This window comes from Micromesistius poutassou (genome assembly GCF_964030765.1).
Source record: "Micromesistius poutassou genome assembly, chromosome: 4".
Classification (NCBI taxonomy): Eukaryota; Metazoa; Chordata; class Actinopteri; order Gadiformes; family Gadidae; genus Micromesistius; species Micromesistius poutassou.
The window spans coordinates 11398389-11424307 of NC_140274.1; the positions used below are offsets into that span (position 1 = coordinate 11398389).

Sequence of the window (25919 nt, forward strand, 5' to 3'; positions counted from 1 at the left end):
CCACGCCCCTTTTTCATACACCCATAGCTCTGACCCATGATAGCCGTTCCTGTCAAGACCCGCCCACACTGCCCAGAATCACGCCAGGGGACACGCTGCTGGCCTCACAATACAATTTTCTTAATATGTTTAAACTATATACAAATATGAATAGTCATTTATATACCTCAAGTTAACTGACCAAGCGACGACAGTGACATTTTGGGATAAAGTAGGCCTACTACACACACGCAGCTGTAATTGAAAATCCCGCCCGGTTAACATCTTACTATGATGTTATGTAGATCTACCGCTCTTTAATAAGAACGCTCTTTTAGATAGACGCTCTTTAATAATTTATACATCTTTTTTTGTTTAATAAAGAATGTCAGAAGTCTAATTTTGGAACTTTGCTGGTTTGGTGCCAAAGGGGATTAGTGTGCATTTATGTGTAAATGAGATAGTAGATTGTTGCTTAGGCCCTACTTACTTGCAGAATTATAAATTGATATACTGCGTCACGAACCCCGGAAGTAGCAATATGCTAATAAACCAATTACTTCACTGCAGTGACGAATCTTCACAACAAGGAAATGGATCGCTGCATGGACCCTGAACCCACATAGGTACATTGTTCCTGCAGGTCCTACAATGGAGAGGTTTATAACAACGATATCTGCCATCAAGTCTCTTGGGTGGGTCAACGTACGATACTCTGTTTGAACTATGTTTTGTCTGGCTATAGTTTCGTTAACTATTTAGTAGAGCTGCCAACTCTCACGGTTTCACCGTGTGACACACGTTTTTGCCTGCCTACACACGCGCACACGCCACACATCCACTTTCTCATGACAAAAAAAACCAAGCTATTTAACAGCTATTCACTTGTATTCTCCAGTTACCCAGATAGCGCATGCGTCAGACACTGCTGTTGTGATGAGCTCCCCTGTCCTCTGCTCTCCTGGTTGGCGGCAGAGCTGTTGGCAATCCACCCAGAGTTACAAGGTAAACAACAACTGAGACTTCAGTGTTCATAATGTCAACGCAGGAGCTGGTTGCACAATATTGCATGACATGCTGCAAACTTATATATTTCAGATAATAAAAGGTGCATACTGCTGGTAGGAGAACTGAGAGATTTATTGGAAACCATGCACTCTCCCATCACTATGCTGTCATCAGACACGCTAAGTCCTGCTCTTCTGAACAAAATCACTGGTGAGGAAAGATCAGAGGTTATGGCACCGTTCTTGCTTTAGTGCTTTTGATTTAAACCCAACCCTCTAAAGGAATCTTGTATATTTTCTGTTTCAGCATTCCTTGTATCGGAACTACAAGCAGCTCGTATACTTAAGTACAAGACAGCACACCCTGATGACCAGACCAGTGCAGGTAAAACTGAACTAGAACAGAGGGTTGAGGAGCCCACCCATCAAAACACAGAGCTCTGTCAGTCACTTGGAGACTGCGAGATTCATGACATGAGTACGAGAAGGGAAGAGATGTCCGCAGAATTCACATTACTGCTCCAAGCACTTGACATGGATGCCTCCTCTCAGTATGCAGATGTGTTGCAGGAGGTGAGGCTAATGCTAAATGGGCTTCAATTGAAATAGGATTGTTTTTTAAAAGCATACTGACACTCACTGCAACTTACTGTTTGTTAAAGGTGGAGACGAGGATTGCTCAGTTATCATCAAAAAATATGAGTGATCCACTTCTTAATTCCAGTCTCAACTCAGAGCAATGGGTATGTTAGGATAGATTACGTTCTTCAAACTCATCATACAAGTTATTTAAATCCTAGCAGTAAAACAATCCTTTGCTTTTGCACCTTCAGAGGCAAGTTGAAAAGATAAACCAAGTCTTGCTGCAAGAGTATGCATGTCGACAGCAAATGATTGTCAAACGCTTTGAGGTCACGCTGCAGTCTTTTGCATGGGGAGATCAAGGAAAGGTAAGCATACTTAATTTGGCTGGCATAGATGACTGTGCTGTCCTAAATATTCAAATGAATCATTTGGCTTCTTCTGATATTATTGTCATAAAATATTATATTACACTTGTTTTAATATCAAGCATTTAGTGTATTCTGTGTATTGTTATTTGTCTACAGGGGTATGATCAAATACTCTCCTCAGTGCCCCCACTGTCTTCGCTTGCACCATCATCTCAAGTGTCCATGCCTCTTCTGCTTGCTGCAAGACAAGATCAGTCTTGCATCCTGCCAGTTAAGGCTGGACAAAGTACGGCCATCTACAAGGTAAGGCGCAATACGACATACAACTAGAGTGTTAATGGTTTTTAATTCCTTACTTTCAATTGTAGAAAAAAACGAATTAATCACTTAAACTAAAAATCAATTAAACACTTTATTAATACCCCAAAGGGAAATGTAGGTGTTACAGCAGTATAATTGGACAGTGCAGATAAGATGAGATAAAAGACATCCGGATAAGACCTTGCTCTTGCCTCATCAAGGATATGATCTTTCAACATTGCAATATATTATGTCATGATTTTTAAATCTATATTTAGATATTAAATGTGATATTAAATATATATATATATATATATATTAAAAAAGTAGGATTGCATTTCTTAGATTCCTTCAACCACTGGCTTTGTGTTTACAGGTACTGATGGGCAGTGTCCCAGACAGAGGTGGTCGGCCTGGGGAGATCGAGCCCCCCATGCCTCGCTGGGAGGGGAGACGAGAGAAAGGAAAGGGAACCGCAAGAGGAAGGGGGGGCCATCCTCAACGAAGCAAATTCTCAGGGAAAAAGAAAGGGAAACGAGAGTAAAGGAACTATTTTTGGCAATTGCAACGAAAATCAAAAAACTAACAACTTATTTTTTTTGGAATTTATTTTTTCTAAGGGCATTTGATGATTTTGTAAGCCTCTAAATATGAAAGAGTTGTATCTATACTTCATATTTAAAGAGCCAAAAATTGAATTAAAATAAATAGAATTTAATATAATTTAAGAATTTAAATAAACATTTAATAATAATATGCAATATTCATACTTTTGCGACCAGACTTTTTTTGTAATATATTTTGTAGACATTACAAAATGAATAAAGACTTGCTAATGTATGGTGCAGAATTTTTTTTTAAGATTTATTGTAAAATGTCATTTCTTAAATAGTGTCAACTAGAGATGATTTGTTACCCTGTTGTATATGATTCCACTCCATTACTATTGAATGAAGAATACAAATGTCCTGTTTGGTCCTTAAAAAAAAACACCCACCAAAAAACTATACACAATAATTAGGGATAAAGGCTGGTTAACAATGGGAATCGGATAGATAATGTATTATGACAAAACATATATATATATATATAAAACACAAAATGTCATGTTCACATTTGGTCTGGTGGGGGTTAATGGCACTGCAGGACCTAATTTGTAGACGTTGTCATTATGGATGCATTCAGTTTAAATGAAAGAATTTTATTTTTAATTTTAAAAAATCATATGCTTTTGTACGGCAACATTCTTTGAAAATGCAGCAAAAACTTGTGAAAGGTTTTCCTCACGGTATTCCAATGTCAAGACACTGACTAGGCCTACCTGCTAAGACATTATCAACATACAAAATGTCAAGGGAATGTTTTTCGCTAAATAAAATGTTGCGTTACCATTGTTTAGTTTACCTCCTTGTATGGCCCTTGTCCATAATGTCCTATTTATGTTTATTCACAGTGCTGTATTTCCATGTTCAAACCGGATGTTGCCAGTGTAATAGCTGATGTAACACAGTCAGGAAGTTCCGGTTTATCAGAAGGTCAACTACTACTGTCGCAGTAAACTCGACGCTTGTTCTTCTCAACATAATTCACATTAAAAACAACTATGCCAAGAGGAAGCAGAAGTCGGGGATCACGGATGGCCCCTCCAGCCAGGTAAGCCTAGTCTACCAGACTGAGGTATTCTGACAGAACACGTTACGTAGCTGATCTCATGTTGCGGTGGCAGCTTCTAGACGTTTTGTCAATGGAAGAGCATCCTTGGATAACACCAGGGTGATGTTAATGCAATGATTAGAAGAATGAAGCAAGTGTAAATTATTGTATATTACCTGGCAGAATTTAAAACCTAATTTAAAAGCAAAATAAATGACAAATTTAACTTCACAATTAAGATGTGCTTACGTCACAAGGTGTAAAACAAGGGATGTTTGTTTTCATGCGCCCCTTCCTTTACAACATGTGACTTAAGGACATCTGAATTGTAAAGCACTGAAATAACACGGAAAATAACTTAACCAAAAGAGAATCGTTGACCGCTTGGATTAAACTTGTGTGATCACTATGTGAGGGATCTTTTGGTAACTGTATACAATATATTAAGGACATGTTCCTTGCTGTTGCAGCCGGTCACCTCCACCCATGAGGGCAGCTCCTCCTCGCTCATATGCCCCAGTCCCCACCCAAGCGGCTCCATCTGCCATGGCTGCTCCAGCGGCAGCAGCACCCAGGCAACCTGGCATGTTTGCCCAGATGGCAACCACTGCTGCTGGGGTGGCAGTGGGCTCTGCGGTAGGACACACCATTGGCCATGCCATGACTGGAGGCTTCGGTGGAGGAAATTCAGAGGCTCCTAAACCTGACGTCACGTATCAGGTAAATTGATCAAGCCTCTTAAGAGATTTGGGATGCCATTTGGGCCGGGCACAGTAGCAGGAGATTGTCTATATCCCTTTTGAGGGAGGTAGGCCAACTTACCTCACACAGAAAAATTAATGATAGCGACACAAAATGGTAGAATATGTAATCAAACAATCCATTATCCGGCTGAACCCCATGGGGACAAGAATCTAAATGGGTGGAAATTATGTTTCCATCTATTTTCACATCATGAATTATAAGCTTTATACTAGAGATGGTTGTGATTAGATATGGCAAAAATATGTTTTTCATGTTATAATTGTTTTGGTATTGGTCTGGTAGATGTTACAGATGTATACATTTGCTGATGGCAATAGTGTGTCTAAGAAGTGATTGCTGCTCCTCTAGAGACAGTGGTAGGAGGCTAGTTCCTTTTTAAAATTCTTTGATTGTTTGGACACTATCATAACAATGATCTTGGTGTTCCCCAGGAGCCTTACCCGGCGCAGCCACAATACCAGCAGCAGCCACAGTCTATGTACCCACAGCAGCCACAGTCCATGTACCAGCAGGAGGCCCCACAGCAGCAGGCATGCTCCTATGAGCTCAAGCAGTTCATAGACTGTGCCCAGAACCAGAGGGATTTCAGTATGTGCGAGGGCTTCAGTGAGGTGCTGAAACAGTGCAAGTTTGCCAATGGTAAGTCAAAACTATGAGTTCTCTGTTTTAATAAGTGGGCTAGGACTTCTACATCCATGGTTAACTTTTGTAAGATCCTGCTCCGATGCATGTGTACACATGCACGCACACAGATTTATTCAAGAAGTGTCACCATGGAACATAGAGGATTGGCTGGTCGGGATCTAGAATAATACACAAATGTAAAACATTTGGGGTTCTCACCTTTTAATGGCAATGTAAGCCTCCAGATAATGTACCTATTACAGTTTATATAGATTGAAAGTCAAAAGTTTAGCATTCAGACTTCAGTTCTAACTCACAAATGTTGCTAAATATTTTGTACACACCACCATAAAACCTTTCACAGATTAATGCAAATGCAAAATGTGTGTTTTGGGAGAAATTTTGTTTTTATGCATGACCCAGAAATTACATTGTCTATAAATATATATTTTTATCTACAGGTATGTCCTGATGTTGAGATGTCAACAAGACTGAAAACACTCTGTATGCCATAGCATACACTAGTCCGCTCATTAGATAATTAATAAGTGATCAGTTGTAATTTATGCCAGTCATAGAATATATGCCACATATCTTCTATGACTTGGTCTTATAAATAATGTTTATATAATGTGGTTTGTTTTCACTTGAACATCGGTGGATTTAATGAGCATCACTGCACATTTCACATTCCACATTTCATGTAGAACTCAATAAAGCTTGTTGATGATCAAAAATTGTGCTGTATTTGTGTACTTCATGAAATAATAAATGCCATGACCCCTGAAACAATGATCATGAAAGAACGCGTATTTTTTTTATTTAAATGAACCTTCTTTGAACATGTGCTCAGAGTCGTGCTGTTGGGAAGTCGGCTGTTTGGACATTTATTTTTAGCAATCGCCATCTGACATTACAGCTCGCCCTTTGGGACTGTGGATAAGCGGCCGCTCTAACGTGCAGTCGAACAACCCCATGTTTATGCGTCTAATCTTATTACGTTTTCTACGCTATTAAGAGTTCAATAATGAAGAATTCCTGCAGTTAGTAAGATTGCGGTGGAAGCTCGCCAACACTGAAGTAGGTCACTGTTATTTTGTCTTCTCATTGGTTTGAATCGGCATTGATTTACAAAAGGTCAAACGGATGAAAGCGATATAAGCGAAAAATGAAAAGAAAACAATCTGCTTTGTAATGTAGGCCTACGTCCGCCTCGTTTATTAATCAAGTATTGTAATGGTTATAGTTTTAGCTTTGCAACGTGATTGATTCGTCGTGTTGTCCACGCGCAAACTAAATCCAGTACGCCTAGTTTACATCTCGCAAGACCATAGGGACATTAAAACGTGAATTTGGGCTGTATATTCCAGCATGCAGTGCATTTCTTAAATTATTATAGGTTCAGAGAATCATTTCCTAGCTTTCATGAGTAGATGTTGGTAGGGTATTTCATTTGTAATTATAAAGTCAAGACGACTATAATACATTTGTATTCTGTGTTGCTTGTCATTGGTCAGCTGTGAAGTCAAGGAACATTGTTGACTAGCTGTGTCACACCGATATGACCAAAGAGGAGGACATCCCAGACTGGGTGGGAGCCCAAGAGTTCTACGACAAATATGATCCCAAGGAGATTCTGGGAAGGTATGCTCTCGGAAATAAGGCTCAACATACCCGGGACACCTGTTTGATGGACAATATCTTTAGTTCAAAAGCGTCTTGACATAATTTAGGAATGTGTGTTAAACTACATTCAAACATACATACACATATATATATTGCATAATGAATATGTAATAGTAATCCAAACCTATGATTGGTTAGTTGTGTTGTGGTCACTCTTTTAAGCCTTCCTTTTTGTTTAACTTAGTGTACTTTTGAAAATTGGGATATGGTAATTCAGAGCAGAAGGTTTAATGAGCATAATTGGCTGGGGCTGCGTTAGTAGAACACGGGTGTCTCCTAGAGTAGCAGCTGTTTCTAATTGTAATAAATGGAAGCATGCTGCAGGGTCAGTCACCAATGTACTCATCTCTTTGCCAAATACCCCCCTTTTAAGTTGAGTCACATGTTGATTAGACTAAGAAAAACCAGCACATGTATACCTAATTTGATCAGCATCACATCCGTCTTGCTGGACTGCTGGACGAATAAGAATGTAATCAACAGTATATTGGAAGCTGTCTGTTAAGAATTAATAATAAAATAGGATTAAAAAAATTACAGTCCATTTTTTTTCTTTTACACAAAAAATATAATCTATATTATAACTTAAAAGTATGAAGTACATTCTTTTAGGTATTTAGGATTTCAGGCACACCAAAAACGCTTGATATATCAGGCTCATTGTCATTCTCAACCACTTTCAGATGGTGGTGCTGTTACGTAATCAAAGTGCCTCCCTCTTAGAGGGTGGGCATTCATTGAACTAGACTTGGTTTGGACAAAGGTTTAGAATGAATGGTTGCCTACACTGATTGATTATGTAAAAGTTGGCTTGGATTCCCACAAGCAAGTCATTGGGTCACCCTATGAGGACAATGTGTCACTCTGCTGGCATTCCACATGTGACCGAGTTAACTCAAACTGCTAGTAGGGGGACAAAGAGTCAGTAGAGCTACTATAGCCTTTATCCATTATATTTATACTATCAATGTTCTCATACTCAGTTCTACGTCCCTCTGGATAAGGGTGTCTTCTCAATGAAGGTTTGAAGCAGTGCATTTGACAGTGACCATCACAAAGGTGATTCTAGTGAACAGAGTGGCACATACTGTATACTCAATGGATCTTATTTTTGGTGTCCAGCCACACACACACAACCCTGAAGTAGACCTAACCATTCAATCTTAGATATAACTAGCATGCCATGGGCACGCTTGGTGTGTGTCGTCTCTCCCCATCCCATCAGGGGGGTGAGCAGTGTGGTGCGCCGGTGTGTCGACAAACTCAGCACTCAGGAGTACGCCGTGAAGATCATCGACATCACCCCTTCGGACCAGTTGACCGGGCAGGAGATCGAGGAGATCCGGTCCGCCACCGAGAAAGAGATCGCCATCTTGAAGATGGTCTGCGGACAGGAGAACATCAGTAAGCACTTTGGTTAATCCATGGGTCCATCCTTCACATGTGAAAGTTCTCAGTAGATTTCTTTGTTCTGTCAAGGGATCGAAGCACAGCTGTAGAACGGCTGTTGCTGTTTATTAATGCAGTACTTCAATATTTTCTAACGTTGTTGCTTATTGCTTTCCTCCAGTACAGCTCAAAGATTGCTATGAGTCCAACGCCTTCTTCTTCCTGGTGTTTGACCTGTAAGTGAAACAGAACTGATTCCCGGTTCCAATTATTTTATGGAAACTTCTCTTAAATGTTTTTCCTTTTTTGAAGGATGAAGAGGGGTGAACTTTTTGACTACCTCACTGAAAAAGTTACCCTCAGTGAGAAGGAAACCAGGTCAGAACCCTCATTATGAATCATACTGCTTCATGATTATCTCTTATTATACATTTGAATAAACCCTTGTCTTTGCTGAAGCAGTCTGATTAGGAAAGTGTGTCCTCCGCAGGAATATCATGCGTGCTCTGCTGGAGGTGGTCCAGTTTCTCCACTCCCAGAATATCGTGCACAGGGATCTGAAGCCTGAGAACATCCTGCTGGATGACCAGATGAACATCAAACTCACCGACTTTGGTTTTTCGATACAGACCGAGCCAGGACAGAAGCTTTCCGGTTTGAGACAAGTCACTCCCACCACATGGCAGAAGTGCACTTTAAGATGTTTTTCAATGGGCTAAAATAAATGGGGGACAAAAATAAATGTGTTCTCAAATATTAAGCAAAATAAATGTGTTTAAGCTGTCTTAAATAGGTCAGCCAAGTTCTTAAAGGTAAAGCTCTCTAGTGTTGAGTTTCCAGACCTTCTCACATGTGGTTCGCTGGCCCAACAAAGGTCAAATGTAACTGCTCACATAACATGTGTTTACTGCTCTGTTACTGAAATGTTGAGAGTGCAATAATAATTAATTAGACAAAGGTATAATTATGTAACATACATTTATAAAAATTACACATCTCTTTTGTGTTGATCTGCCTTTAAATCCAGAGGTTTGTGGGACCCCTGGTTACCTGGCCCCCGAGATCATCGAGTGCTCCATGAACGCCACTCCTGTGGGATACGATACAGCTGTGGATATGTGAGTTTCAAGAAACCGTGTGTGTGTGTGTGTGTGTGTGTGTGTGTGTGTGTGTGTGTGTGTGTGTGTGTGTGTGTGTGTGTGTGTGTGTGTGTGTGTGTGTGTGTGTGTGTGTGTGTGTGTGTGTGTATGTATGTATGTATGTATGTATGTATGTATGTATGTATGTATGTATGTATGTATGTATGTATCAGCACAGGAAGGCTAAGGCTGGACCCCCCCATCATATTTATTATTCACTGTTGTTTGTTTTTAATGTTGTTACATGTCCTCATGTACAATTGTTGGGAGCTTGTACTGCAAGAAAAATTTCTGTGCAAACGGACAATAAAGTATTATATGATCTTATCCACTGGCTGAAAATAAGCGTCATGCGTCAATGGCTTCACTTTTTTCACAGAGTACACTTATAACTCTGCAAAGGTTCCCCAGGTGGAATGGTGAACATTATGCAGACACTAAACAAACCATGTTTGGCTCATGGGTTGTCCTTGCAGATGGAGTTCAGGCGTCATTATGTACACTCTGCTGGCGGGCTCTCCTCCCTTCTGGCACCGGAAACAGATGCTGATGCTGCGCATGATCCTGGGTGGGAAGTACGACTTCTCCTCTCCCGAATGGGAGGATCGCTCGGACACCGTCAAGGACTTGGTATGCTGTTCACTCAGAAGGAAGACCTATTGTTTTGTATGTCCGGTGTTTCCCTGTCAGTTTGCAGCCACAGTGGCCTGCGTTAGCGTTTTGCCCCATACCCCTTGTTAACTAGGTGTTATAAAACTTGCATCACCATTGTATGTATCACATTGTGCTGGACATTTATTAAACCATTACAATGTTTTCAGATCTCCCGCATGCTGGTGGTCGATCCGAAGCAGAGATACACAGCCAGAGATGCCCTCAACCACCCCTTCTTCTCCCAATACGTGGTGGCCGAAGTACGACAGTTTACCCCTTACAGGCGGTTCAAGGTGAGATGGCCGAATGTTTGTGGGACATTACATCAAATACAGTAAACAAGTAAATTAAATGCCAACATTTTAACGTTTTTATGGAAAAAAAGATATAGAATGTGGATTTCTGATTAGGCCTATCACCTTAGTTGTTTTTATGGCTATGAAAAACGACCACATCTGATGGCACATCTGGCTTTCTATGGAATATTTTCCTTATTGCAGAAGCTATTGGCTTACATTCCACTTTGATCCACAGGTCATTTGCATGACTGTCCTAGCCACAATGCGAATCTACTGCAATTACCGCCGTGCCAAGCCGGTTACCAAGGAGGTTATCAAGAGTGACCCGTACGCAGTCAAGCCCATCCGCAAGCTCATCGATGCTTGTGCTTTCAAGATCTACGGTCATTGGGTTAAGAAGGGCCAGGCTCAGAACAGAGCCGCTCTTTTTGAGAACAGTCCTAAGGTCATCCTGCTGTCCCTCGCTGCAGAAGCAGATGACTCACCCCTCCACACCTGGTAGCGAAGTACGGCTGTTACTCAGGACCTGCTTTTTTGGGGGGGGGTTATATGGGGACACACTCTGGAATACTAGGTGTTACAAGAGGCTTGCTTGGTTAAGAGGGCATGCTCTGGCTATTTGAGTATGAAGCAGTGTAATATGGTAATGTAGTTGGAAAGTTAAACACCAAATATTCGATGTAAATTGCGTTTATGTAGGGACATACCATTACAAGGTAAATGCAATAATTACTCAAGTTGTCTGCTAGTATCTCAAGGGTTTAGGGAAGATGTTCATCTGTGTTTCCTTTCGATGGGTAAGTACAGGATTCAAATCCTTGGCATGAGTCATCCTGGGGAGTGGATTAATTAATGATCCCACCTGCATACTTGAAATCATGTTTAGAGGCCATGTGTACATATTTGGATATGACATGTCAAACTTTACATTATGAAAGTTGACAATTCAATAAAAATCACGTTGATCCATCCATCTCAATCTTTATTATATTAGAAAATTACAAACACATCATTGGTCTTAAGAAATGCATTTAATACAATAAGTGGAAACTGGATAAGAAAAACAAAGGCTTAGCCAATGACATTCAACGCCACGTTTCCTTGAGCCAGAACACATGTGGAGTCTCTAGTACTCAAAGTGCTTTGGTCACGCACTCCCGACCCCATTCTTCAGTGGTGACACATCGGCTTGCTTAAATGTCATCTCCAAGCTGGATGTTATCCAAGGGTCTGTGGGTATAAGGAGTACACTGTAGTCAAACGTTATGGTGAATGCAAGGACTTGCACAATGTTTTCCTTGGCAAATACTCAAGTTACCTTTTGTGGTTCCAAATGAGAATTTGTTAATTAAAGAGGTTAAACCATCTACATGTCAAGATGTTTGTAAGAGCAGAAAACTTGATAAAAAGGCAACATGTGCCATTCTTCATGTATAGACTGAAGCAGACGGATAGCTTTTTCATTCACCGCTATACAATGAGCAGGTAAGGCAAGTACAGAACAAAATTAATCTTGGCCAACTAGGCTGATGACATTTGTATTCACGTTGACACTAAGATAGAAATAGGAGCCGTACTGCTATCCTTGTAGAGGTCAGGTGTGAAAGGTTCTCTAGCATGGTGTCTGGCTGCATTGACCACTGAGAGGCTAACACAGAATTCGTCCATGCATCATTAACTTGAATATATTCAAATATGAGTTACCTTTATCGGCCAGTCACAAGACACCATCCCGCTTCATGGCACTGGACTTTCCTTCTGTGGTTCCAAATGAGAATATATTAAAACATTGAACACAAGTTGAGCAGTCTGAATGTTCAGGGTGTTAGTAAGAGAAGAAAGCTTGATTAAAATGGCAACACGTGGTATTGATGTGTAGATCTAAGCAGACAATATAATTTTCTTAATATATAGGACATGCCAACAACTATGCATTTTTTTCAGTGCGCACATGAAATAAATATTGATGTATCTAGGCACTAAAGACTGCAGCTTCCATTAAAGATTTATAAGGGCTTTACCACTGAAGTCCATGCCAAATGGGTCCTTGAATAGTGCTCAATTCGGAGTAGAGCCAGTCAACAAGGTTCCTGCCTGTTTCTTTTAAATTTAAGGGTACATTTTGTAGTTTACAAAACCCATGCTCAAAAACAGAACATTTTCAACCTAACAATGCCAGATTGAGCCAACGTTGTCCCAAGAATACTCAAAAGTATTCTACAGTGTCAAAGACAGCAAGTAAGACAGCAAAAAAAAAAAAAAATGAATTGGCCAAACAGGCTGATGACATTTGTATTCACGTTGACACTAGGATACAAATACGGAGCAGTACTCCTATCCTTGTAGAGGTCAGGTGTGAAAGGTTCTCTAGCATGGTGTCTGGCTGCATTGACCACTGAGAGGCTAACACAGAATTCGTCCACGCATCATTAACTTGAACTTTAACTTGCATTCAAATCCTTCACTCATTTGGGCCAGCCAGGAGCCACCATCCTGTCTCACTGCAGCAATTTTTTTTTTACCGAAGACAAAATGTTTTTATACATACACTGGCACTTAATACAGCTGTAGTTTCCATTAAAGATTTATAAGGGCTTTACCACTGACGTCCACTCCAAATGGTTCCATGGATAGTGCTAAATTCTGAGTTGTACCATTGACAAGATGGGGTTTCTGCCGGGTTCTGAACTTGAACCTGCAAAAAGGGAGATAATGTTGATCAGTCATTTTTCAAGTCATGATTTCGACTGCTAGGTTGAGCCCACGTTGTCCCAATAATACTCAGTGTGAGTAAGTCAACCGTGTAAAAGTAGGCAGAGAAGACACAATATCGTTACAGAACAAAATGCATCTTAACCCAAAAAGCTGATGACATTTGTATTCACGTTGACACTAGGATACAAATACGGAGCAGTACTCCTATCCTTGTAGAGGTCAGGTGTGATAGGTTCTCTAGCATGGTGTCTGGCTGCATTGACCACTGAGAGGCTAACACAGAATTCGTCCACGCATCATTAACTTAAACTTTAAATTTACATTTAAATACTAAGTTACCTTTATCCACCACTCATTTTAACCAGTCAATAGCCACCATCCCACTTCACGGCACTGAAAGAAAGGATTATAATGCAGTATTAAAAAGGCTGCGTGCCTAGTGAGGCCTTGTATTCAGCACACGTGGTACTGCACTATGGATTGATCTATAATAGCATGGATCAACTCGACGTGCACGCTATTCTTAAAATTATATATGGCTAAAACATTTTGTAACGTTATTCACTTTGACATTAGACTACATCATTTAGCTTGGTGTCTGGCTGCGGTTACTTTGGACATCAGCATTCTACCATGCACCATAGTTAAATTTACCTTGAAACATCTGCCCTTCTTTGTAGCCATGCGTCTTTCCGAGATGACTAATGGCCACCTATCACCGTCTGGGGCTGCTTCGGGTTCTTGGATGGCCCCAGGACCCATAAGATTGGTGAACATATCGGAACTGGTAAAGTTTTGTAATATTTCTATGCTTGTTTTACCACGTGTACACAGCTCGATGCTCTTCTTCAGCTCTGCTGCTGATTGCTTTTACACTTCCGGGCTCAGAGGGGCGTGGCCTCTGAATGTGGGCGGGCACAGCATGTTCCATTATTGGCGAAAATAATGAGAAGAAGTTTGTAAAGTAAGAATATACATATTCACACCTCTGTCTAAATAGCGACGTATTTAAATAACACAACTATATGGAGCTATTTGTATACAAGTGCGGCCCCAAGTGGTCGGTACATAATTTAATTTATTACACGGAATTATTGCAAATGTCAGTGATTAGTTCATCCCAGGCGTTGTGGGCGGGTTCACTTGCCGGCTCTCTTTTGATTGGCTCTGCGGCTCAGCTTCCATGCTTTCTCTTCCTCGCCACTAAACTCAATGACTGGTGAAAAGGTTCTGCCTAAGGAGTTCCTGCCTGTTATATCATCGTCGCTGCAACCAGTAAGTTTCAACCAGAAGTTGCTGAATACGTTAAGTTACTTTGTGGAACGACCGTACTTGCAGTCCGATTTTCGTTTTTGCATTTGCAAAGAGGCTGCACGTCAATCAAATAAAGGGTTGTGCTTATTTCCACTCAGGTAACGTTACCGTTCTCAAAGCTTATGCACTAAAAGTTTATGTTTTACTTAAAATGCCAGTTACACGGATTGATGCATCGTTCGTTTTGAGGTGCAGGGAGTGTAAAACGGAGTGCTGATTTTCAAGTGGCAGTGTTTAGTGTTTCTGCTCCATCTATTTTCCTTTCTCTCTAACCGGGTGACGCAACATCGCCAGACAATGTCTACCTAGTAAGGCCGATCAGTCAGTCAGAGCGGCCTGTTTTTGTCATGCATTCTTCAAATACTCTATCGCTATTCGTTATCAGGATTTTAAGCGGCTATGCCGATAATGCAGATTTTCGACTGCCGCTGTTTGGTAACGTGTTAATAATCGCAGACCTACTTGCACAAAACGACAAGTAGGTCTACGGTTGAGAATGAAAAACCTGCTGTAACTATACGTTCTCAACTCGTGACCGATCATTATCAAATGGCTCCAATGATCATAGTCGTTTCTGATCAAAAATCAAATTAAATGCTATACATGCAAGCTATTTGATTTATAGTGTCGACTGATGAACGATGCTTCCCTCTTTTTTTTTCCTTTTTCTAGAACGATGACGACTCTATCCCAGACACAGGAGATGTTCAGGAGAGCAGAAGCTGTCTGCTTTGATGTAGACAGCACAGTTATCAAAGAAGAGGGCATTGATGAACTGGCGAAATTCTGTGGTGTCGGGGATGCAGTCACTGAAATGTATGTCTGATGCTTTGCCCTACATTAGTGGATTATGTCATTCACCTTCACATTTCTCAGCCATTGTTCTATTTAGTCAGGTGTACAACATGTCAATATGGTATTTTGTTTCTGTAACCCCTGAAGGACGCGTAATGCCATGGGTGGATCGGTCACATTCAAGAAGGCCCTTTCTGAACGATTGTCCATCATCCGCTGCTCTAGAGAACAAGTGAACAAACTGATAACAGATCACCCCCCTCAGTTGACTGCAGGTATTAAGTAAGTGTGTGTAGATCCCAATTGGTTTCATGTATATTTCCTATCCTAAAAAGTTTGGAATGTCATTGTAATGGTAGTTAAGCAAATCTTGACATTAGATTATATCACGCCCCGTCTTCTCCTTGTCATCCGGGGTTTCATTTAGCTTTTGTCTCTCCAGGGAACTTGTGGACCGGCTTCACAAGCGCAATGTCAAGGTCTTCCTCATATCGGGGGGGTTCCGCTGCATCGTGGAGCATGTAGCGGCTCAACTCGATATTCCTCTCGACCACGTCTACGCCAACAGGCTCAAGTTCTACTTCAATGGTAAACTCAGTCATATCAAGTTTTATCAATCACGGATTCCTGTATGATCCTTGAAAACAATAACCTAGGATCCATGGTAATTTAAGCCACCTGTGTAGAACAGCTGGTGTATGATGGTTTGATGGTGTACTTCTATGCAACAACCAAAAGCAAGCAATGTTTTGCTTGTTGTATCGTTAGTCTGGGGAGTGATAGATGGGACCCCAATAAACGTTCACAAGACTTTATTTAAAGGGTGGACACTGAACATGTGCAGCAGCTTCTTTATTTGATCTGCCTCACTGTAGTGAACAACAGGTTTAAGGAAACAGAGAAGACTGTCTACTTAAAGTTGAAGTGTGTAGTATTTAGTGGCATCCAGCAGTGAGGTTAGCACTCTCTGACCGGTGACTTCCGGTTTCTGAACTGGTTGTGGTAACACATCTCTGTCCATGCGAGGGCTCTCGCTGGTGAGTGCAGAATGAATGGTAGTCGACAGGGTTTCACCCTCAAATTCCACTTTTCGCAGGGTGTAATTTTTTGTGAAGTAATTTGAAAGTCACATTCAAAAGGGGGGGCTAAGATAATACACTCAGCTGAATATTGAATTTTTAAAGTTCACTTATGTTCTAAAAATCTGTTCAAAAAGATGATGACGTCACTGCCAGAGGTCCTGCTTTACGACAAGTTCTGAGTTACTTTGGCACTTCTGCATATATAATATATATATTATAAATATACATATAATATATGTTATTTTGACGGAGAGTCCTCGTTGAGATAATGTTTCTGATTCTGCTTCAGCTGCCAAAAAAATCCCTCTGGTCGTAAGTCCGTCCCTGATCAATCAGCATTCATTAGCAGAATGCTAGCGTGTACGGCCAATAGCGGCCCAAACTGTAAGAAATCGAAAGGATATAAGTACTCATTCATTCGACTTTTGAACTATAATCTATATTGAACTTGTGGAATCTACAATAAAATCTGCGATATGTCAACGACAAGCAGGTGAAAGAGATACATTTAGCCGTCTAGCTCCATAGACTCCCATTCAATCTGCACTCATGCGATCACCCCCAGTGGAATTCTAATGGAACTGCAACCAAGTTTGATACATTGGGGCTCAATAGAGTGCCAAGGCTCTCCATAGATGGGCTCTGATACCTCCACCCTCCCTTTCCAACGTCATAGGAGAAGCTATGGTGGTCTGTAAGGTGCCAGTAGGTACTTCCAAACTGATGTCATCGTCTACAACAAAATGAAGTAGCGAGGTGTCAAGGGATGAGGTTCCTTGATAGATTGGTACATTCTATTTTGTAATTTAGTCTGGAAAAGTAAAGATGATAAACATGAGATGGCAATTATGATTACAAATTTAAAACACTTCCTCTCTAGAGCCGTTTGTAGAAATATGCTGTAACTACTGTAGAAACATGGTGGTGCTTCATATGTAGACATAAAGGGCTCATGCTAACGTAAACCCAATTTTTATTTTCATGGATTTATGCACCAATTAAAACACCCGCTAGAGTCCACTTAATTCTACACACTGCACCTTTAATCCTGCCAAGGACATGTTGACCTTACAGGCGAGCAGAAGAAACTTTAATTTGCATGTTGATTTTCCCTTTTATCAGTCATGTTTAATTATAAGAAACTTATTTAAGAACTCAAAGCCAGGGTTTGGTGATCCATGATTTGTTGTACTTTTTCCACTGGACATTTTATTCCCCCTGTAATATATTCCAATACTACTACTAATATTACTAATAATAATGCTAGCCATACTGGGTCCCTTAATAAAACATGTACATGGTTTGTTATTTCAGGTGAATACGCAGGGTTTGACGACAGCCAGCCCACAGCAGAGAGCGGTGGGAAAGGTCGGGTGATCAGCATGCTGAAGGAACAGTATGGCTTCAAGACAGTGGTGATGATCGGAGATGGGGCCACTGACCTGGAGGCCTGCCCCCCTGCTGTGAGTGTCCTGTCAGACTGCGCTTTGATGCACTCTTCTCTCTTAATCTATTGAGTAACACAAGTTCGCTTTTTTTGCTTTTCAGAGTGCCTTCATTGGATTTGGTGGGAATGTCATTAGACCACAGGTCAAAGAAAGGAGTTTGTGGTATGTCACAAGTTTTGGAGAACTACTTAAGGAACTGGAAAAGATCTAGAAAGAACAGCTGCACTGGTTCTTTCTTTACTAAGTTTTATACACCTTATGGTGTGCCTTTGTTTGTTTTATCCAGTAAGTGTTTTCTTTTTTTATTGATAAATGTTTACACTACAATAGTGAGTTAATTTAGATCTTTTAGGGGGTTGTTTCCCCCCCTATTAATTTTTATACTAGAGAATATAACTAATTACAATAAACCACAAACTATATATTTAAGGAGTTCAGTATTTGCAGCACTTTTTGCAACACTTTAGTAATAGTCATGAAAACAAATGTGCAACGAGCAAGAAATGTTGAACATCTGTATGAAACCTAAGGAGTATGAAAGACATCTGTGTGTATGTATGTCAAGTGAAGTGGTAGATGTTTACCAGTAAGGGACCAGTGTTTACTATTTAATAGTGACACGTTGCTCACTTTTCCATGTTTATTCAGTAGGTGACACAAAACTTAAAACCGTTGCATCGCCATGCTTTAAGCATGTTATAACCAATAACACATTTTTCAAACGTTACATGCAATCTTGACAAAGTGAAAAATAAATAAATCCTTTTTCACCAAATGAAATAAAAGCTCTTATTTTTTTAACTGAAGCCAGATACATATTCAGTGCCTATCGCAACATGCTGCAATTAAAATGATTTGACCTAAGTCTGTATGCTGGAAGGACTATACAATGGATAATTTCATGTTTAATATACACTGATGATCGCCATATGTGAGTATATGTGCCACTTCGCAATGTACATACATTATGCAATGTTAATATTTACATAACATAATAAATAGCCACTGCATTATAAAATGAGTGTGCATAGCTTTTTCATAACTTACAACGGTAACTTCCCATTTATCACGCTATAAAGGGGGTTCATTTGTTGTTGTAATAATAGGACCTAATAGGACAGCTTTATGGTACTTCTTTCTGTTTTTGGCTCACAATACAATCCGACAAAACACTCTAGGGCTACGGTTGCCTTTTCACTGACAATGAAAGTAGTATTTCTCAAATGAAAGTTACGAGCCAAGTGTTTATCTGCATTCTGTCTTTGATGCTATGTTTTGAATAAGTAACAACTGTTGGCCTGCTAAGAACCAAAAACAACTAACTTTGAAGGGAGGATGTGTTGCTTTGCAACAGCGAGAGGAGTTTGAAACCTGTGATGGCAGTGATGTTCATAACGGATAAAGCATTCCGGAAGGTTTCATTGGGTTTCAGACGGCTTCAGTTTACTTCAGCGGGGACGCCTTAGTGGGGATCATGATCCTGGAATCCATATGCTGAATAAGAGGAACTGGAGTAAACAGAAAAAGGTTGCAAATTTAGGACTACAGATTTCTCACATGCCAGAAATCGTGTTGTGTACTCTAGATTGGAGAGTTACGCAATGCTTTTCCTTAAGAATGTATGCATTGTTTTTGGTGGTGTTGTCCTCACCTGTGTAGTACACCACCTCGTCCCAGCCTTCGTGCTGCCAGGCGGCGTTCCTTGTGTTTTCCCTGGATTGTAGGTCTTTGTAAGCTGCAACGACACCCAATCACACCACTGTGCTGTACGCATTGATACAATACTATAAGAGCTGTCCGCCTTATGGTGTGACGTATTTCTAAGTAATACACATATTTAGCGTGCTTACAAAACATAGGGATATATTTTAAGGATTTGAGTAGATCATGTATAAGCACATTGCAGGCTTCATATAACGGGAAAGGGATAATATTGGCCGACTAAGTTTTCACAACCAACCAAAATATCAGCTGTAGTGGAGGCAATGTTTAGAATTGGGTTTTGCATACATAGGTTAAAGGGCCCCTATTTTACCACCAGGTTTGTGTGTGATTAGGCATTACAAGCAGTTTCTAAAATTGCCCTTCCCTGTGCCTTGGTGACATCAGACAGCAGATTTAGAAAATGTTTGTAAGGGCAAATCACATCACCCCTATTCATTAACTTTTATTTATATTCATCACTGCATGCATCTTACCCCAGAGGTGATGCACCATGTACAGGTTTCCGATCTGGGAGAAGAAGCCGCCTACTGCCTCACTGTTGTGCTGGCGATAGCCGATGGCTCTGGCCCTGCAGAGAGGAACAGGTTGCATCACAGACCCAATCAGCTCTTTCCACTTCGCAGCATTTGTTATTATTGGAGACCACAGAGAATTAAAGTTGCATTGTGTGAGATTGAGCCCCTCCCAGAAAGTAGGTGGAAGACTGTCAGACTTAAGCAAACTGAATAAAGGTGTTCTGTCACGTCTAACTGGCTGTGAACTGTGTGAGGCCAACCAGTTAAGCTCGGTGGCGTGAGTGGGAGGGGTTTGGGAGTGTCGATAGTAAGATTATTTTAAACAATGAGATACAGCTAGCCTTTTTATTTTTTGAACATGGATTATAGGATGTGATTTTATTTATGTCATTATTGAACTCACCATCGATCAGCATTGACTACAGAGATGTTCAGATTATTTTAAGCTACGAATTTGTTTAAATGTTACACATTGAGACCTTAACAATCATAATGTATTATTAGACTAGATTATCTGTAGACTTATTATTGACTGTCTTGCATTTGGAGCAAGTGTGTGCATTAGACCAGATTGTATCATATATGGTTTAAATATATATTACCCAAAGAAAATTATATTATAAATTATAACATGCTTTGACAAATGATTAAGCAGAAACAGATTCAATGTTTCTCCAGAAGTATATTCACTTTTTTTTTGCCATACTTTACTTTAATGATTAATTAAGACAACATTTGAAATGCTCAAACCTCTTGTTTCATTTGAGGGTTGTATTTGAAACCATTATATAATAATGGTTTCACATAAAGCCATGTCAAAATCTAAAATAAAAATAAAAAGGAAAATATTATTAAGAGCAAGGTTAAGCAGAAAACTGAATAACTCAAATTGTATTTACATTGCAGACCAATAACAGGCTATAATGACACACAAAACTAATCTTAGTTGGAAGTCAGTTCATCACCATAGCTCTTTACCTAACAGCTAATTTATTTATATTAGAGAAGCCAATATGTGCGTTTCAATTGTATGATTTTTTTTACCATAACAATTTTATTTTAGTAATTTAGTTAATGATTTATCCTTGGTGAAAGGAACTCCGGGATAGAGATGCTTCGACTCAAGGAGGCCAGCAGGTAGGTGGCCATGTCACAAAGGGCACCACAATGAAAAGGAAGGGAACAGAACCGTGATGCAGGGAGTGGAGCACCCTAGCCTCTCCATCACCCTATCCACCACCCACTAGGCCGGCAGCCAAATAGTAGAAAATCAAAATAGGCTCCGTCTGGGGAGAGGTTCCTATTAATGATGGAGAACTGGTTTCATGTGATCCAAGTGTTCTGTAAGTACAGTGAAATAGAGAAAGAAATCAGGCTGTCTTACCAGTAATTACCCCACTCAATCATGGTTCCAGGCTAGGGAGAAAAAAAACACAATCTTTAAGCAGAGGGTTACCAGTCCTGGTGAATGTTGTACTCCAATAAAAAGGCTTTAATAATGTGCTGCACAACTTCACCTTTAGGACAATTATCTTCTGAAACAAATATGTGCAACAAGTTCATCAACATACGTATCTCAGACTGTGATAATTATTCAGGGACATAACAATCTATAATGTATAAGGAATTATTATTTTAAGTCAGAAACTTAAAAAGTTATGCAAAGGATTTGACTTTTATTTTCAATCGTTTTTGGAGAAAAAAACATTCAATCGAAACAGTGGAAATCTCCAAACACAGGTCCAGCCTGAAATTAAAGGGCATCAGAGTGAAAAGGTCAATAAAGGCTCTGCTACATGCCTCACTGCCTGGCCCTTATACTCTTATCATACACGGCATCCGCTGAATACACAAAAAATAAAGTTGATGTAGTGGTGTAACTAAGACCTTCAGTTATATTTGTTTAAAGGACAATTTCCGGTATTTTGAACATTGAGCCCCCTTTCTGGTTTGTCTAGGATGAAATAGAGTGGTTGACACTGAAATTTTGACTATTGGTCCTGTCTCGAGTATTTGGCTCATTTGGCTCGCCCCTGCCTGCTTCAGAATGGCTGTCTATGGGCATTCACAAACCTGTCCTTAAAACAACCCTAAACATTTGTTTTCAGAAATGTGCAACTCACCGATTGGCTAGTGGTGTTCGTTGATGTTCCGAATCAAGTATTGTAGCAAAATACAGTTTCTGTCGTGTTTTATTTTGCATTTTGTAAATCCCATTGAAACGGAAATGGGGCTGTTTACGTTTGGTTGTAATCTTTTTGCTCGGTTCTCCGTATCAACAGTAGGGCTGGAACCGAGCGAAAAGACTACAACCAGCCCTCCTTTCCGTTTCCGGTCAATGAGCAATGAGTCTTCCAACAGAAATCAAGAGATTTACAAAATGCCGAATAAAACACGACAGAAACTGTATTTCGCTACGATACTTGATTTGGAGCATCAACGAACACCACTAACCACTCGGTGAGTTGCACATTTCTGAAAACAAACGTTTAGGGTTTTTTAAAGGACATGTTTGTGAATGCCCATAGACAACCATTCTGAAACAAAATTTCGGTGTTAACCACTCTATTTCATCCTAGACAAACAAGAAAGGGGGCTCAATGTTCAAAATACCGGATTTGTCCATGAAATCCAATCGAGTGTACGTCAGTATTACATAAGTAAATGTTTGATCAGACCGGGTCTAGAAGACTACAGTATTTACTCCAAACACTCACTAGGCCTTTCCAGACAGTGAATACAAGACCCCCCCGTCAGCTGCTCACCCTGAGCTGGTAGGACCTGAGCTCATAGATGTTTGGGCCATCCCGGGGAACCGGCTCGTTCCAGAAGCTGAACTCGAGAAGGAGCTGGTTTCTACGAGACAGCAGCATCTTACCCCGCTCCTTGCGGTACTCCACAAACTCCTGGAACAAAAAACAACACAGGTCAATCCATAGATACACACACATTGTTGGTCAGCCATTGCTGGTTGACTCAATAACATTGATAGTAAGAAACACAAGTGAGACGTGACACATACCTTGTTTTCTCTGAGCTTGGTCATCACCTCTGTAAGAGCTGGGTAGCCTCCTCTGTAGCGCCACAAATGGACTGGAGCAAAACAGAAGCCAGCATTTAACAGACGTGGAATGGAAGAATGCATTTGAAGAGTTAAGGTCGGAGGGCTTCAGTATGCAAAGCATAGTGAAATTTTACATGTTTTTATTAAATCAAGAGTAAGATTCCGGTTGTGTCATAATCTGATCTAGACTCACAATCCAAACTCCTTTACCATCTACATTCTCATTTAGCAACATGAAGCCATTTTGACCAGTTAAGATGAAACAGGGAATGTTTGTTTACAATGAGCACTCACACCAGATGGATGTAACTAGTAAATTTGTACGTATATATTTTGATTTCAATGTTATATATATATATATATATATATATATATATATTGCAATGTTAGTATACACAACATGGGTCGTTCCATGGTTACTTCTACAGCAGACTCCACCGTGCCAAACACACCAATAGAGGTCAGGATATAGTCAACAAAGGCCAAGAATAGCCGTCTCAGAATAAGACAACGAAGCCCTGAAGGAAACCACTCAAGATCAACTTAAACTATGCTGCTATGAAATAACTTGCATAACATGCAAGCAAAAATAAAATTAAACATTTGTTTGTGATGGTGAACACAGTCCTACCAGCCTGATCCTGCTCTCCATACCAGGTGTTCCAAGTCCCCACAAGCTCACAGGGGTAGTACTTATCAGCATGGATGGCTGGCAGGATCTCCTCACTGAGGGCAATGAACAACAGCACTACATTCATAACGTCATCTCTTTACAGTGTGATTTAAAGACCCACTAACAAATGGGACATCAATACTTCAGTAAAACCATAGGAGACTTGCATTGATGTAAGTTACTATACATCTTAGGTGAATGTAAGTACTCATTCAGATCAACAAGGTAGTTAATTCATGTATTTTTCCATCAAGGAGTAGTTTTAAAAGAGGTGTGGATTAGAAGCTGAGGTCCTCTGGGTCATCTAAAGCAACAGCCAGGGTACTCTTTGATTGGCTGAAGCCAAGCTGGCATGCCAATCACCTCACAGGAATAGCTCTGTTGACATTTTCAACACAGACAAATACTAGACTATTACTATTGCTATTATTTGACCAGCTCTCATAATACCATGCTTTAACTTCTGCTGCTGCCGCAACCTCATACTATTATGATTACAAATAAATAGTAGAAAGTTATAAATAAAACATACAAACACTTACCATATTTTATTGTATGCATCAAGGCACTCAGGCTTGACATTGTGAACTGCAAATGAAATTAAGTTTTGAAAAACAAATGTGTGTTGATGATATTAATATTGATATTAAATAACACTCCTTAGAGTGACTTACACTGGATTTTGTACAAGTTGCTTTCCTCATTCTTGGTCAGCAGGTTGGCGTGTGCATCTTTCCTGGGATCAACTTTCCTTACAAAGAGAGATTTGAACCAGCTGTCCTCTTTGTATCTGTTGCTTGATACGGCCAGGCCCCTGCAAATTAAATCAAATCAGACCACAACAAAAATAAATATGAACAATATCCTATCCAAAAGTTGTATAATGTTCCTATAATAGTCATATTGTTTTTGGTAGCCTGATGATTAAGGCCTTGAACCATGTCAAGTGCAGCCATAATCCTTATTAGTGTCATAATGTTGCCATTTATCAGGATATGTTCATAGACAAAAGACCTTCATGACATATTAGTATTTACTATTACCTTATATCATTACTTCGTCAGACTTGCCGTTTTGTTTTTTCTGGACAAGAGCTAGACAGTTCAATGCCATCTAATATGCTTCTTAAACATCTAATTTTGACATGGAAAAATCATAAGAAACCAACAACATGACCTTGAGCTTACGAAGCTTCAGCATTAGAGACCAACATGCATCTCAAATGATCGGACCTGTATTTTATAGCAAAGGTACGAGTTGTCATTTCTTCTACAACTCACTGAAGGGACACATAATAGTTTAAGCTTGATTTGATCTTGCCAGAAGCGCAGTGGCTAGTTGGGCTAGCTTCTCGTCAGAAGCCTAGAGGCTAGTAGGCTAGCTACAGTGCCTTCCCCTGTACAGGAGGGCTAGCCGGACACGAAAGCACTTTTATAAAGTCCGGAGACTGACACATTACCAACGTAAAGCACAACATACATACAAAGTGATAATTGTCCAACCTGCTCAAAATGACGGCATGCCCTGCGGAGTTGGCCATGTTATTGGCCAGATATAGGCCATTGCTTATTCTCTGAAGGACTCGGGTCGCCATCTTCCAGCTGTAAGTGAAGAATGTCGCTCCCGCCTCTGTCCACAGGGCGGCGGTAGACAGCCGTGCTGTGTTGGGGTGGTTTGGGTTGCGATAGCTGGTGGAAATGCATCTTTTCAGACTTTTTAGGAAGGTTTTACCTTATTTAAGGCAATGCCATTAATCCATGAACTCTTTTGGAATCGTCGTTAATGTCTAAGAGGTAATCCAGTGAAACATATCTAGATAAATCAATATTATTAATGCATTTGACTGAGCGCAATCTTGTTTGTTAGGCTATGTTTCTTTTTTTTTTTTCCAAATAAAGAGCAGATCAGTTGCAATCGCAATTTGCCCTGTATGGAAAGATAAAAGTTTGCTGTATGAAGGAATTCAGAAGAACTGATTTAAAATACGCAAAGTGGAGCCAGTCAATCCTTGGTCCCATAAGGAATGCCTGCGATTCTTGGATTAAATCAAACAGTTGGAAAGGATTGCTATAACATTAAATGAAATCAATCAAAAGGTAGGCCTACACAAGGATTCTTTTTGCGTGCTTCAAACAAAAAT

General features: G+C 40.1%; 5 protein-coding genes, 1 long non-coding RNA gene and 3 other non-coding genes across 10 annotated transcripts; 4 read left to right on the forward strand and 5 right to left on the reverse strand.

Annotated features, from left to right (window-relative positions):
• The first annotated feature begins 104 nt into the window (after positions 1 to 104).
• Positions 105 to 3069, forward strand: LOC311342666 (protein FAM98A). The gene is made up of 9 exons (XM_084467533.1): positions 105 to 211; positions 550 to 674; positions 878 to 984; positions 1078 to 1197; positions 1294 to 1559; positions 1649 to 1729; positions 1820 to 1936; positions 2096 to 2242; positions 2616 to 3069. The coding sequence occupies exons 2-9, from the start codon at positions 631 to 633 to the stop codon at positions 2781 to 2783; spliced, it is 1050 nt and encodes a 349-aa protein (XP_084323659.1). The 5' UTR covers positions 105 to 211; positions 550 to 630; the 3' UTR covers positions 2784 to 3069.
• A 683-nt stretch (positions 3070 to 3752) lies between these two features.
• Positions 3753 to 6076, forward strand: chchd2 (coiled-coil-helix-coiled-coil-helix domain containing 2). Its single transcript, XM_084466924.1, has 4 exons — positions 3753 to 3892; positions 4363 to 4612; positions 5089 to 5296; positions 5743 to 6076. The coding sequence occupies exons 1-4, from the start codon at positions 3843 to 3845 to the stop codon at positions 5751 to 5753; spliced, it is 519 nt and encodes a 172-aa protein (XP_084323050.1). The 5' UTR covers positions 3753 to 3842; the 3' UTR covers positions 5754 to 6076.
• A 130-nt stretch (positions 6077 to 6206) lies between these two features.
• phkg1a (phosphorylase kinase, gamma 1a (muscle)) lies at positions 6207 to 11421 on the forward strand. Its single transcript, XM_084467408.1, has 10 exons — positions 6207 to 6361; positions 6799 to 6925; positions 8193 to 8371; positions 8538 to 8592; positions 8669 to 8734; positions 8847 to 9010; positions 9384 to 9474; positions 9972 to 10125; positions 10317 to 10442; positions 10684 to 11421. The coding sequence occupies exons 2-10, from the start codon at positions 6843 to 6845 to the stop codon at positions 10948 to 10950; spliced, it is 1185 nt and encodes a 394-aa protein (XP_084323534.1). The 5' UTR covers positions 6207 to 6361; positions 6799 to 6842; the 3' UTR covers positions 10951 to 11421.
• On the reverse strand, positions 11410 to 14002 carry LOC311342575. Its single transcript, XR_014633411.1, has 5 exons — positions 13818 to 14002; positions 13503 to 13556; positions 13049 to 13143; positions 12153 to 12206; positions 11410 to 11678 (listed from the first exon to the last, which is right to left on the reverse strand). It is a non-coding gene; the product is annotated as an uncharacterized lncRNA (long non-coding RNA).
• On the reverse strand, positions 11983 to 12118 carry LOC311342697 (small nucleolar RNA SNORA15). Its single transcript, XR_014633438.1, has one exon. It is a non-coding gene; the product is annotated as a small nucleolar RNA SNORA15 (small nucleolar RNA).
• Positions 12737 to 12873, reverse strand: LOC311342698 (small nucleolar RNA SNORA15). The gene has a single exon (XR_014633439.1). It is a non-coding gene; the product is annotated as a small nucleolar RNA SNORA15 (small nucleolar RNA).
• Positions 13322 to 13458, reverse strand: LOC311342699 (small nucleolar RNA SNORA15). The gene has a single exon (XR_014633440.1). It is a non-coding gene; the product is annotated as a small nucleolar RNA SNORA15 (small nucleolar RNA).
• A 367-nt stretch (positions 14003 to 14369) lies between the features above and the next one.
• On the forward strand, positions 14370 to 18284 carry psph (phosphoserine phosphatase). 2 transcript variants are annotated; one of them, XM_084466768.1, is made up of 6 exons: positions 14370 to 14438; positions 15150 to 15293; positions 15420 to 15554; positions 15715 to 15860; positions 17669 to 17817; positions 17903 to 18284. In XM_084466768.1, the coding sequence occupies exons 2-6, from the start codon at positions 15154 to 15156 to the stop codon at positions 18011 to 18013; spliced, it is 681 nt and encodes a 226-aa protein (XP_084322894.1). In that variant the 5' UTR covers positions 14370 to 14438; positions 15150 to 15153; the 3' UTR covers positions 18014 to 18284. The 2 variants fall into 2 exon arrangements, with proteins under 2 accessions (XP_084322894.1, XP_084322895.1); XM_084466769.1 differs by lacking the exon at positions 14370 to 14438 and adding an exon at positions 14445 to 14575.
• Positions 18285 to 18428: 144 nt separating this feature from the next.
• On the reverse strand, positions 18429 to 25410 carry nipsnap2 (nipsnap homolog 2). Its single transcript, XM_084466767.1, has 10 exons — positions 25282 to 25410; positions 24454 to 24593; positions 24322 to 24367; positions 23738 to 23832; positions 23065 to 23135; positions 22808 to 22948; positions 21427 to 21458; positions 20001 to 20095; positions 19454 to 19537; positions 18429 to 19310 (listed from the first exon to the last, which is right to left on the reverse strand). Exons 1-10 carry the CDS (start codon positions 25371 to 25373, stop codon positions 19246 to 19248), a joined length of 861 nt encoding a protein of 286 aa, XP_084322893.1. The 5' UTR covers positions 25374 to 25410; the 3' UTR covers positions 18429 to 19245.
• Between the last annotated feature and the right edge of the window lie 509 nt (positions 25411 to 25919).

Excerpts from the sequence above, each read along its gene's own strand:
- LOC311342666 (XM_084467533.1), top strand. The coding sequence starts at position 631 with ATGGAGAGGTTTATAACAACGATATCTGCCATCAAGTCTCTTGG. Across the intron at positions 1,937-2,095 it reads CATGGGGAGATCAAGGAAAG|GGGTATGATCAAATACTCTC; the intron begins GTAAGCATACTT and ends ATTTGTCTACAG. Across the intron at positions 2,243-2,615 it reads AAAGTACGGCCATCTACAAG|GTACTGATGGGCAGTGTCCC; the intron begins GTAAGGCGCAAT and ends TTGTGTTTACAG.
- chchd2 (XM_084466924.1), top strand. The coding sequence starts at position 3,843 with ATGCCAAGAGGAAGCAGAAGTCGGGGATCACGGATGGCCCCTCCAGCC. Across the intron at positions 3,893-4,362 it reads CGGATGGCCCCTCCAGCCAG|CCGGTCACCTCCACCCATGA; the intron begins GTAAGCCTAGTC and ends TTGCTGTTGCAG. Across the intron at positions 4,613-5,088 it reads AACCTGACGTCACGTATCAG|GAGCCTTACCCGGCGCAGCC; the intron begins GTAAATTGATCA and ends GGTGTTCCCCAG.
- phkg1a (XM_084467408.1), top strand. The coding sequence starts at position 6,843 with ATGACCAAAGAGGAGGACATCCCAGACTGGGTGGGAGCCCAAGAGTTC. Across the intron at positions 6,926-8,192 it reads CCCAAGGAGATTCTGGGAAG|GGGGGTGAGCAGTGTGGTGC; the intron begins GTATGCTCTCGG and ends CCATCCCATCAG. Across the intron at positions 8,735-8,846 it reads CTCAGTGAGAAGGAAACCAG|GAATATCATGCGTGCTCTGC; the intron begins GTCAGAACCCTC and ends TGTCCTCCGCAG.
- psph (XM_084466768.1), top strand. The coding sequence starts at position 15,154 with ATGACGACTCTATCCCAGACACAGGAGATGTTCAGGAGAGCAGAAGCT. Across the intron at positions 15,294-15,419 it reads GGGGATGCAGTCACTGAAAT|GACGCGTAATGCCATGGGTG; the intron begins GTATGTCTGATG and ends TAACCCCTGAAG. Across the intron at positions 15,555-15,714 it reads CAGTTGACTGCAGGTATTAA|GGAACTTGTGGACCGGCTTC; the intron begins GTAAGTGTGTGT and ends TTGTCTCTCCAG.
- nipsnap2 (XM_084466767.1), bottom strand. The coding sequence starts at position 25,373 with ATGGCGACCCGAGTCCTTCAGAGAATAAGCAATGGCCTATATCTGGCC. Across the intron at positions 24,368-24,453 it reads CAACTTGTACAAAATCCAGT|TTCACAATGTCAAGCCTGAG; the intron begins GTAAGTCACTCT and ends TTTCATTTGCAG. Across the intron at positions 21,459-22,807 it reads TCAGGTCCTACCAGCTCAGG|CCTGGAACCATGATTGAGTG; the intron begins GTGAGCAGCTGA and ends TTTTCTCCCTAG.